Source organism: the organism of the source record quoted next, unplaced genomic scaffold (assembly GCF_019419815.1).
Source record: "Pyrus x bretschneideri cultivar Hongxiangsu unplaced genomic scaffold, Pyrus_bretschneideri_v1 Contig99, whole genome shotgun sequence".
NCBI lineage: Eukaryota > Viridiplantae > Streptophyta > Magnoliopsida > Rosales > Rosaceae > Pyrus > Pyrus x bretschneideri.
The window spans coordinates 34465-47741 of record NW_025999841.1 but is presented as its reverse complement, the minus strand read 5'-3'; the positions used below and the strand labels follow the sequence as shown (position 1 = coordinate 47741).

The following is a 13277-nucleotide window of genomic DNA, read 5'->3' as shown; positions in this document are numbered from 1 at the left end:
CCAAATATAGAAAGTTTGGAGTGTGAAATGAGATTTTTAGAGTGCCAATAACAATTCCTTTATTTTAATACGTATTACACGATATAATCTGTCAAGGTATCAAGTATTACATAAAAACGACACGAATACCAAGTTTACTCCTCCATCCTCTCTCCCTCCGTCTCTCTCATCCATTGCTCTCAGTTGGGCTTTTTTGTCGCATTCCGGGATATCTCTTTCGCATTAAATTGGTTTAATAATATAAACCAGTAACTGAAGGAAGAAGGAAAATCAGAGACTCAGAACACAGACGGAAGAGAGAGAGTGTGTGGGAGACGTTTTCTCACCATACCATTTGATCCTGCCGCTTCCGTCTATCATCTCTCGTCCTCCCCATTCTACCCTCCGGTACTTATTCTTCCTCATTCTTTCCCCACCATTAATTCCTTGGCTTATCATCTTCCATTTTTTTTCAATTTTTTTAATTTTATTTGTTTTTGTGGTTTTAATTTCTTCCGAATTGGAGAGAATTAGGAGGATCGGAATGGACCCAAATGACCTGAATTTAGCTGTTGATTATGCGTTCTGGGTTTGGTTTGTTTTACTGGTTTGAGTCGAATCATTTGAAAATAAATCAATTTGGTTGGGTTTTTGGCCAGAATTGCAAAGATCCTGAGTTGGGTATGCTCAAAATTCGAACCCAGTTGAAGAAATGGGTTGGGCGATTTTTCACAAGTTTCTAATTTGCATCTTTTTTATTGGGTTTTATGAGCTGGTCAATTACATTGCATTAACAACATTACTATTGGAGATGTTTAATCCCGTTTGCATTGGTTTAAACATGTGATGGACGGCTATAATATCAGTTATTGGATTTTGATATCAAGGCTTTTTTGTTCTTGATTCTGTGGTGGATTTTAATATCATTTTTGTTGCTATTGATAATGGAATAAGATTTTCATTATTCGTTAATTGTTCGGTAGAAGCACGAGTGTTTAGGAATTAAGTTAAGTTCATTTGATTTAGTCTTTTTGATCCAATAGAGGGGGTTAATTCAGCTAGCCTGATTCGCGCCAAGCTGCAACTGAGTGATCAGTTTCGCTACAGTATGTCTTATTGAGTTCAACCAAATTCTAACCTGTTCCGACCAATTCTTTCCAGTAATTAAGTCTGCCTGAGTAAGATTGAGAAAGAGTGGTGTACACTTGATTCTTGGTCAACCAGACCCGGTTCAACTTTATTTTGGTGCAAAACTAAATTAACTTGAGCACATTAATACAGTTACTTAAAAAGTTCACACTTGACTGTGTAAGAATACCATGATTAAACTTGCGAGTAAAAGTTCATATATTGGAGTAAGCTAGGCTGAGAGTTCTTAGATATAAAACTTATAGTTTATGACATCCTTGACCATATCAAGGGCGAAGTATATCAACGTTCCAAGTATGAAGCTGCTTGTTTAGTTTCTATTAAATTACTAATGTGGATTCGAATTGATGGTCAACTGGCTTTACATGTAATAGTATGGTGCTAAGTTATATTAGGGTTTAGGATATTTTTGATATTTAAGGTGCTATTTTGTAAGAGAGTTTATGCCATATAAAATTAATTAAGATTATTGTTTGAGAATAAGCCGACTGTTCTCTGTGTTCTAATTTTCTTTCTGGTATTACTTTGTCCTACGTTTGTTTATTGTTCCCCCTCCTTCTCTCTCCCGGTTAAATTCCTCATACCGTTTTCATTTTAGGTGTTTTTGCTGTAATTGCTCTGCTAGTGATGAGCTTACATCTTCCTGAATGACACCACGTCACTAGTCTCAAGACTGTTTCATGCACCTTCTTATTTTTGCCACCATTTTGATTTTTTTATTATTATTTTATCAATCTCCAGGGTCAGGGTTTTCAGTTAAAGGCATGCACATAATGCAAGAAATTGATTTTATATCATCTTATCCCCATTAGTAAATCTGAATCCTGTCTTATCTCTTGCTATATTATTTATATATGAATTTGAACTAATGTTTGGAATTTTGTTTTCTTACATTCAGAGTACCAGCATTAAGTTAATATTCCCGATCTTTTACACTAGGGTTTTATCTGAACCACCTGTGAACACCATATAGTGTCTTTTGAGCCCGGTGTATTTGGTGGGATTCGTTGACCCTAATGCAAGGTCAAGGGAGTGGTATTGATACTGTCATTGAAATCACAGATGTTGAGCTTGGATCTCTCTCAAACAGCACTAGTATGAGTCAGCAGACTTCTTTGATTAATATGCTAAATCCTGTTGAAAACCGGTTGTCAAGTTATATGGTAACATCTGGTGAGATTCCATGTTTAAATGCCTCTAGTAACCAGAACTTGAGTGGTTCAGGTGAACCTAGCTCTAGATTGGGTCCAGTTGATGATGATGGGATGAAATTGGGACAAGGTTGTTCATCTCCTTATAGTGCTTGTCCTGTGATTGGTCAAAGTTCAGAAGAAAGACGAGTTGAACAAAATATCCTTTTTCCTGGGAGAGCTCTTATTGGAATCAGTGGCAATCAGATTCAAGGTGGGCCATTTTTTTCTCAGGGAAGTAGTGGTAATAGTGTGCCTGGCATGGAGGATGATATTTCAGGTGGATTAGAAACAGAACAGACATCTTCTGGTAGTGCTTCACCCGATATTGTTGGGACTTTATCCAGAAGCACTGATTTTCTGGTTGAGGAAAATGATGGCAACCCAAGTTCTTCTTTTGGATCTTGGGGTTTATCATGCAAGCGAAAGGCCCTTGAGGGTACTTCAGGCCAGGCTTATTCTGGTGAAAGTTCTAGCTCCCTTCCACAAGCTGAAACTAGTGCTTGGAATACTGGTTCTGCTCGTTATAGTCCTAGTAATTTAAGTTTATCTACACTGTTGCGTAGTTCTCCTAGTGGTGGTCCTTCAGAACAAAACTCAAGAACCAGGGTTGGTTTGAGACTTGGGGCATCTGATACCTTGCCTTCAATAGATGCAACAGGAAATGGAGCAAGCTCACTGCGGGAATTTTTTTGTAGGGGGGCTTGTTCTGGGCCTCAGCAAGAATCTGCTCCATCCAACTTATCATCACAAGGGAGGTCAATAACTGCAGCTGCAACAAATTCGGCTGGTTCCCAAAGCCAGTTTCCTGCAATGCATATGAGTGGTTCGTCAGGAAACATGCTTCCTTTTCCTTGGACTGGTGCTTCCAGTTCAAGAGTGGGCAGCTTACCAAGTTCTCTTTTGTCTGGATACAGAGGTGCTGAGTTAAGAGGAGAAGCAAACTTAAGAAGCATTCCCCGAAACAATGTGGAGCATTCGACTTTTACAACTGCCAATGATGTGAGAAATTCAGCACAGGATCCCACAATTTGGGGTCTGGCCTCTGGAGAATTAAGCATTTCTGTAGCTGCCCCTTCCTCTTCAAGAAGTGGCCCCAGTTCTGGCATTAATTTTGTTGCTACTCCTGCATTGATCCGTGCCAACAACTCTCCATCTGAAAATCATCAAAGAACAATAGATTGGTCTTTGTTTCCTTCTTTTGATTCTCAACCCGGAGGTCATAGTCATTATAACCCAGTACCTTCAGGACCTGCTTCCTCACAGGATTCAGGAAGTTCTTCTGGGTCTAATAACCAGGCTCGTCACTTACCACATCCTAGGTCCGCATTCTTGGACAGACGTGGTGATGATGCTCTTAATATGCCCCAGTCACTGCGGGCATTAGCAGCTGACATCGAAGGGAGGCGCCGACTTATATCTGAGGTTTGTGTTTTTATTTTTTTTTCCCTACTTTTCAAGTACACTCTCACCGTACATGTACTCTTTGGAGACTGTATATCATGGATATTACATCTTTAGAATTAATTTTGCAATGGCTTTTGTCAGTTTCTGTCATCATTTTGATATTCAAAGTAAATCTTAGTATCACCTTTTTGGAATATCTCTTAGTTCCTGGAACTTTCATGTCTTAAAGTTTTTTCATGCTTTACTTGAATGAGAGTATTCACGTAAACATTTCTCGTGATAATATTGTATATATTCTCCACAGTAGTTGATGAACAATATAGGTTTTAACTTTCCACTTTTCAATTTGTGGTTGCTAAATAAGATACTTCTGTCCTGTCCCGTTTCTTTTGACGGGCTCTATTCAAGCCCCCCATCTACTTCACCTACCCCATAACTCTTTATTGCAAATTTAGCATTTCACAAAATAACTTTAAGGGAGACCATTACAAGAAGAGGCCAGCACACACTGGCTTTTTTTCTTTTGCTAAGGGTTATCTGAAATCAAGAGAAAATTTGAGGGTTACAAAGAGTGTTTATATGGTGGGTGGTGGAGTTGTTAAGATAGACATATTGTGGGAATAATGGCAATTTAGAAAAAAATTTGTTTACAAAATTTTGTGGGGGTGGCAAAACAAGGTCGCTGGGTAAATAAAATAGGGGTGATAATGGTGCCACTCTTTTCTTACGAGGAAGGTGAAACTCCCAGAGTGAATATGTACTGCGTTGACTGGGTACTAAATAGGTGTGTTAATGATAATATAACATTTTATGTGTGTAGGGAGCTAATTCTAATTTGTACTGCTACAGTAAAGCAGGAAGTATTTAACTTTGGCTTCTGATTGGGAAAATTAAACTATTCTTTCATGTACGGAGCCACCTTGGGCCCACAGGGGGCAGATGCCCCTACACAGGTTTTTTGGTAGAATAAAAATGTACATGTTTGTGACATTAGTAAGGTGTTTCACTAGTTTACTTGGTTGTGACATTAACATTAACTCTTCCAGTTGCTACTGCCAACATTGAAAGAGCATTTTAGGCCATGAAATTTCTAAACATTCGGTTGAGAAATTGGCTGGGAAATTAATGGATGGATGATTACATGGTTATTTTTATAGGGAGAGATATTTGATAGTTAATGAAGTTGTCATGCAATGCTTTTAAAACATGAAAACGCATGAAGAGATGTTGTAATATGTTGTATGCAAAATCTGATTGATTAATATATAAGTATTTTGTTTGGTAATTTTTTTAGCTTTTTAAATTATATCTTCATTGTTTGAGGATGCCCCCATTCATATAGATCTCCAGCTTTGTCCCTGAATTCTTTACTATTTTGATATTTGTTATAGTCATATTCTTTCACTTTTGCACATTAAGTTTTATGGTTGGATGTGGGGTTGAGTGGAATTATTTTGCATTTTACTTAATGGTTCTTGCCTCGGACTGGTTATACGATGGCATCCGTGTTTCAAGTTTTATTCTTCTATATCCCACTAAATTTTGCAAAAGAATCATTCCCTCGGGAACTAACCATTATAATTTTCTTGTGTAGCAGATTCGTCAAGTTTTGAATGCTATGCGTAGGGGTGAGAACTTACGCGCCGAGGTTTGCTATTGACCTTGACTTTAATTTCTGTTTGGTTTAACTTCGAATCTATAAGTTTTATTGCAACTGCAAAAGGCTGTTTTGGTATCTGGCTTAGGCTGATAGTCATGGTCTTTTGACAAGTACAAAAACGTGGAGGTACAAGGTTAGATATCTTCAATGCAGGTGCTGTCATATATTCTGATTGATTTAAAATTTGATTTTTCATTCTCTGTAAGTACATTGGAGCACCATAGAAGACACTGAGCTTTGTTTGTGCCATTTCTATGGCCAAATCTGGTTACAGTTTAGCTGCCAACGTGCAGCTTGAGTAAGGGGTATACTAGTTGTGACATGAAAAAAGCCTGTTCGAAATAAATCTTGTACAACAATTTCTACCTAAACAACCTTCTGATGTGTTGTGAAGGTGGTCAGTCTACTTTACTGGGTTAACATGCAAACATAGCAGAAGTATGTCCTATAGAAGAAAGTAGCACGGAATACCGGTTATTCTACTGTTCATTCCCCCCTTTTTTTTTCCTTTTTTTGTGCGGCACATTGGACGTTGTTCTTTGTGCATCAGCATTATATAGGATTTTTTCTCGAGTAAGAATATAAAATATCTGGATAATCAATCATCTGCATCTCCATGGTGTGGACTATGATTTGATGGGGTTGATTAAATGGTATGTGGGAAAAAATTATAGGGTTGGGGAGAAAGATGAAACTAACGATTGTAAGGGCAGCATAATTAAATTGCAAGCATCTGGGTATGTTTATGAGCAGGTACAGGCTTGATTGTTCTTTTCTGTTAGTATTTACGGTTAAATGCTTTTGTTGAACAAGGGGAAAGTAGCTTATCTTATTGCTAAATACATTGTATTACATATGTTTGACAATCAACATTCATGTGGGGATGTCAGGATTATATGCTCCTTGACCCATTCATATATCATGGCATGGCTGAGATGCACGACAGGCATAGAGACATGCGCCTTGATGTTGATAACATGTCTTACGAGGTAAGATGGGGACAAGTATTTTTCCCATGTTTTTTTTTTTTTGTTTGTTTCGGAACAGTTCCTATTACTGTACTTTTGGACAATAGGAACTGCTGGCACTGGGGGAACGTATAGGAGATGTTAGCACTGGACTGAGTGAGGAGACTATTATGAAGTGCATGAAACAGCGAAAATTTCTCTGTATTTCAGAAAAATCCCCTGCAGATGCGGAACCATGCTGTGTCTGTCAGGTATGAGCTATGCAACTATCGCTATCCGCACAAGAACACAACTAGTTGCTTTCAATTAGTTAATGCAGCTGATTTACTTGTCCTTGTTACCTTGTATAAAACCTTATCATGGCAGGAGGCTTTTGCTGATGAGGATGATATTGGCACACTAGATTGTGGGCATGACTTCCACACCAGTTGCATCAAACAATGGCTAATGCAGAAGAATCTGTGCCCGATTTGTAAAACAACAGCCCTGCTTACTTGAAAGGGAAAACCATTGATGACCGAGCCTGAAATTTGAATTTCTTGATGCTATATCATTAAAACTGAAAGTTGGGGGAGAATCTAGTCCTCCCTTCTTGTCTGAAACTAACTTTATTTGTGCATGAACTGAGCACCCGTTGCTGGAAAAAAATAGAAAGAAGAAACTTTGCCGCGTGCGTCAAGAAGGATTTATATATCAGATAGCAAGGGATACATTTTTCTTCCTTTTTTATGACCGTGACGGTAATGAATGTATTTGAATAATGTTTCTGGATTTATGAAGCCTTTGCTGAATTGTAAGATTGACAATTTCATATTCATTGTTACTTGTCAAATGCATGGATCTTGCTGGAGTTCAAAGCATGATCATGCTAGATGGTCGTCGCCGTCTCATATTGTGTTATCGTTTGTCTGTTCAAATTGTCGACTCGATGAGCTGATTTGTTGATTTTGCCCTCTCTCTCTCTCTCTCTCTCTCTCTCTCTCTCTGTGATTCATTAAGTTTAGAAATATGGTGCTACTTTGGACCTATGGTTGAATTGACTGGTTGCGAAGGTGGGAAGACTTGAGTTTGGAACTAGAAATACCAATAATAAATTGCATCCACTCCTTTGATTTAACCCCTCTCAGCAAAACAACACCGTCCCCCCTACCTCTTCTGCATTTCCTCAATTCATAAAAAGGACAAATATTGGTTTTCTGATAAGCATTACACTTCATGCTCACACCCACCCACATCCCTCGCACATGTTCTCTCTCACATCATGATCTCTATGATATGATCAAATATATTTGACAAAAATGTCTACTCAAATGTTTTTTTTTTTTTTTTTTTGACTAAATAAATAAATAATTGTGACTAATTTCAAATAGTTGGATATAATTTTGTTTTTACGACAAATTACAAATGGCGCTCAGAAGGGTTGCATATGATATCACTCTTTTAATTTCATTAGTCCAGACATTTATTAGAGCAACATCATTACTGCACCAACCCAGAAACACATAATCAAAATAATTAAACTACTAATTACTAGTTCTATTTAATCCAGTTTAAAAAGAAAAATATGAAAATATTTCGCAAAACTAATAACAAATAATCCTCTGAGACAATTCCACATAAGTGGAAAGAGAGTTGCACATGGATTGGATATTACATTTGCAGCAATTTGAAGACATTATACTGCTACGAGGAAGCCCCATACAACTTCAATCTCGGAGGCGGAGGCATAGGCTTTGTCATTGTTTAACGTCAACATGCAATCTACTCCACTTCACTTATGATACTTCAAGGAAAAGAGAAAATCTTACTTTTGAAATCTGGATTGGCTTAATCGAGTATAGTTTGAAATTGTGTTTTTATTTCATGTGTATAAAAAATAATTAGTGTTCAGTTTAAGAAATAGTGATAGTATTCATATTATAAATAGTTAGCGTTCAGTTTAAGAAATAGTGATATTATCCTCGTTCAGTTTTAGAAACAGTCAATGTTCAATTTAAAAAATAATGATAGTACTAGTATTCTGACACACCTCGACCGAAATCAAGGCTTACTGGCCGTCACGTGAGGGTGACGTAACCATGTGCACAATGCGGAAGCAATAATAATATAAGAAATGCGAATAAATAAAAACCAAACTAACTAGAGCACTAATAAGAACAAGTGCAAGACGAAATAAGTGTGAATTCACAACCAGAGCATAAGTAGCCTAAGAGCAGTCCAGCAGGACGAATACTAATTACACAACACCAAAGGGTGACCATACAAGGGTGATAATCTGTCAGAGTTGCCGTGGATTCCTCGCAAGACACCAAAAGCACTCCTAACTAGAACCTAGAGGGGTGCAAAATAGAAAGTGTGAGTGGGCAAAAACAAAGCTTTTCAAAATCATTTCATTTCTCAAAAGTTCTAACCCCTCGCCATAAAACCTGTATAATTTCCCAAAACGTAGAATACATACATATATCGAAACCATTCTCGAATTAGCAAAATCCACATATATGCCATGTCAAATATCTCAGCATAAACATGTAAGCCAAGTGATATAAATCAATGCAAATGATATGTCAGCCGGAGTCACCTAACGTGACCTGTATGGCTGAATCTAGAGCTCATCCATCTAGCCAGAGTCACCTAACGTGACTTGTACGGCTCAAATCCACATCTCAACAACATGAGTCGGAACTACCTAAAGTGGTCTGTATGACAGGACTGGGCGTAAATAAATATGCTCAAGTGCTACGATCACGTGAAGACTGTGCGAATAATCACGGGTCACCTACGAGTCGGAACCACCTAAAGTGGTTTGTACGACAAGACTGTGCACCTAACTTGGATCCAAGGTGAGCATATGGTGCGGAAGGTGAACATCACGTGAAGGACTATGCCCTAACCACGGGCGGGAACACTAACACCGATGTGAAGGTTTATGAGCTCTCAACACATCTCACATAATCTTCAATTCACATAAACAATCTATAACTCACCTAGTACTTACCTGAGCGTCCACCGCGTCAAATCACAATATGCACATATCATACCAATTCATAGTCTAAGCATAAATCAATAGGCATGGCAAACACAATTTCATTCAAATCGATTTTCTGGGAAAAATCTCAAGTATATAGGTATATACGGAAAACCAAAAGCCCACTCACTGGTATGTGGAAGGGTCGTAGCCCCCAAGCCTCGATTGACTGCACTCGTCCTAAGGATAGGTCTCACTATATGCAAAACAACTATATAAACGTTAATTTAAAGTACATAAACGAAACTAGGTAATAACTTCTCATACAATGCTCAAATGGGGTGTTTTAATATACCACCATGATCTACACAACCTCAGGAACATCCCCATATTTTTAGAAAAATTTTCCGATCACCCACGCGCGGCCAACCCTAATGGAATAGTTAACGGCAGTTAGGAATATTCCGTTAAAACCTTAACAAAAGTTAACGGCGTTACCTGACGCCATTAGAATATTCCATCAACTTTGATGGAATATTAGTCTCCTTCTTCGACGAGCCTTGCCGGTCGCCGCCGTCAGCGCCGCCATCTGCAACTTGAATTTTCGCCGGTTTCTGGAAAAACTTTAAAACTTCATATCTTTTCCATATCCCAACCAAATTCCATGAAATTTGTATGAAAATGAAGCTTACAATGAGTAGAACGAACCCTTACCAGACTTAAATCCAACGGAATCTTGCCGGAAAAACCCACAAAAATCCGGCCAAACTTGAAACTCGCCAAACTCAACTTCCCGACGTCCAAAACACTTCGTTTTTCTTCTTCGAGCTTCGTGAAGACGTTCTAAAGCTCCCTAGAAGCTTAAAAACTTCTAAAAACTTCACGATCACGATTGCATGAACAATATCCAAATCGGAGCTCACGAGAAACTAGGGTTTTCGAAGGTTTTAAGTCCAAACAAAGGTATAGATCAACTCCTAGGCTTGCAAGGTGTTTGAATGTTAACTTTAAAACCTCGATCCGTGCCTGAACTGGTTGGTTGATGGTTTGTCCATACGGGTTGTATGGAAATGCCAGAAAATGCGAGAGGAAGGTGAGTCAACGGGTAAGGGTATGGGTATGTGTGTGTGGTCCTAGTTGGCAACAAAACAACCAACCATAAACTAGGACAAATTTAGCTCCAATTGGGTCCAAACAATTAGGACTTAACATATATTGGACCACAACCAAAACATATCACCCACTACATCAACAATCGTCCAAGGGCAAACCATTTCACGCTATCGATACAAATAATTCGGGACGGGCTGTCTCAACCTACCCTCCTTAAGAAAATTTCATCCCGAAATTTCACAACAACAAACAAACCACTAGTAATCATAAAATAGGCATGGATACATTTCTCTCATCTAGTCCTCTGTCTCCCAAGTAGCCTCCTCAACTAAGTGATTTCTCTACAAAACTTTTACTAATCTCACAGTCTTGTTCCTCAGAACCTTTTCTTTCCAATCCATAATAGTTACTGGCTCCTCATCATAAGTCAAATCTGGATTAATTTCCAAAGGTTGAAGAGGTATCACATGCGACGGATCTGAAACATAGTGACGAAGCATAGACACATGAAAAACATTATGCACTTTAGACAGCTCTGAAGGCAACTCAAGCCTGTACGCAACTTCACCAACTCGCTCAGTGATTATATATGGTCCGATGTACCTAGGACTTAGCTTACCTTTCTTTCCGAACCGTACCACACCTCTCCACACTGAAAGCTTTAAAAATACCCAATCACCCACTTTATACACTCTGTCAATGACATGTTTATCTGCTAAGCTCTTCTGTCGATCTTAGGCCTCTTTCAAGTTAGACTTAATCACTTGAATATTCTGAGTAGTCTCCTCCACTATCTCAGGGCCCTCCAAAACTCTTTCGCCAACCTCTGACCAACATAAAGGTGTACGACAAGATCTACCATAAAGTGCCTCAAATGGTGCCAGACCAATACTTGAATGAAAACTATTGTTATAGGCAAATTTCATCAAATCTAACCGCTTATGCCAAGCATCACCAAACTGTAAAACTGAAGATCTCAGCATATCCTCTAACATCTGAATAGTCCTCTCTGATTGTCCATCTGTCTGAGGATGATATGCTGTACTATAAAGTAACCTCGAACTAAGAGCTTCTTGGAATGCTACCCAAAACTTAAAAGTAAACCTGGGATCACAATCCGAGATAATACTAACTGGAACTCCATGGTACTTCACAATCTTCGATATGAATAATTCAGCTAATCGGCTTAAAGAATACTTCTCCCTCACTGGAATAAAATGTGCTAACTTAGTAAGCCGATCAATTATCACCCAAATGCCGTCATAACCATTATGTGTACGAGGTAGCTTGTACACAAAATCCATAGTAATATTTTCCCATTTCCATTGTGGAACGGGAAGTGGCTGTATCAACCCAAAAGGCTTTTTCCTTTGAGATTTAACTTGCTGACAAATGGCACATCTACTCACATACTCAGCAATTTCTCTTTTCATACCCGGCCAATAATAAAATGGTCGAATGGTATGATACATTTTAGTACCTCTAGGATGCATTGCATAAGCCGAACAGTGCGTTTCATCCAAAATTTCTTTCTTTAATTTTGCATTATTTGGCACGTACATTCTGTTCTCCTGCATAAGCATGCCATCACTCTCCCGAACTCTAAGATCTTTCTTTTTCCCCTGACTTCTGGCTTCAATTAACTCCTGGATTTCCTCATCAATCATCTGAGGCTCGAGCACACGATCAATTAAAATTGGTCTAACTTGGAAATTAGCAAGTAAAGCTTCTTCTCGTTCTTCCACCCCTAACTTCACTCCAGTGGACCTCAAATCAGTAAGAAGAGGAATATGACAAGCATATAAAGCATTAAGTCTAACTGGATTTCCTCATCAATCATCTGAGGCTCGAGCACACGATCAATTAAAATTGGTCTAACTTGGAAATTAGCAAGTAAAGCTTCTTCTCGTTCTTCCACCCCTAACTTCACTCCAGTGGACCTCAAATCAGTAAGAAGAGGAATATGACAAGCATAAAAAGCATTAAGTCTAACTGGAGTCTTCCTACTAAGTGCATCAGCCACCATATTTGCACGACCAGGGTGATACTCAATCGTGCAATCATAATCACTTAGCAACTTAATCCATCTCCACTGCCGAAGATTAAGATCCCTCTGAGTAAAAAGATATTGAAGACTTTTATAATCCGTATAAATCTTACATTTTTCACCATAAAGATAATGTTTCCAAATCTTCAAAGCAAAGATAATGGCTGCTAATTCCAGATCATGAGTAAGGTAATTCATCTCATGAAGTTTTAGTTGTCGTGAAGCATAAGCAATCACCCTACCATGTTGCATCAACACACATCCCAAACCATTCAAGGAAGCGTCATTATAGATCTCGAAATTACCACTATCATCTGGAAGCACCAAAACAGGTGCATGAGTGAGACAATACTTCAACTGATGGAAGCTCCGCTCACAATAATTATTCGACTCAAATTTAACATCTTTTCTTGTTAGCCTCATTAGTGGTAAAGCAATAACTGAAAAATCTTTAACAAACCGTCGATAATAACTTGCTAGACCAAGGAAACTCCGTACCTCCGTGACGGTTTGTGGCTACTCCCAATTCTCAACAGCTGCTACCTTTTGAGGATCCACCAGAATACCTTGGGCGAATATAGCATGTCCCAAAAATGCCACATGATCTAACCAAAATTGGCATTTGCTAAACTTAGCATACAATTGGTGTTCCCTCAATCTCTTCAACACCAAAGTGAGATGTCAAACATGCTCTGATTTAGACTTAGAGTATACTAGAATATTGTCAATAAAGACAATGACAAACCTGTCTAAATATGGCTGGAATACTCGATTCATCAAATCCATAAAAGCTGCTGAT

At 38.5% G+C, this 13277-nt stretch overlaps 1 protein-coding gene across 1 annotated transcript; it reads left to right on the top strand.

Annotated features, from left to right (window-relative positions):
* The first annotated feature begins 235 nt into the window (after nucleotides 1-235).
* LOC103966340 (E3 ubiquitin-protein ligase MBR2) lies at nucleotides 236-7298 on the top strand. The gene is made up of 6 exons (XM_009379502.3): nucleotides 236-387; nucleotides 2027-3743; nucleotides 5323-5373; nucleotides 6276-6374; nucleotides 6461-6604; nucleotides 6720-7298. The coding sequence occupies exons 2-6, from the start codon at nucleotides 2145-2147 to the stop codon at nucleotides 6849-6851; spliced, it is 2025 nt and encodes a 674-aa protein (XP_009377777.2). The 5' UTR covers nucleotides 236-387; nucleotides 2027-2144; the 3' UTR covers nucleotides 6852-7298.
* Nucleotides 7299-13277: the final 5979 nt, after the last annotated feature.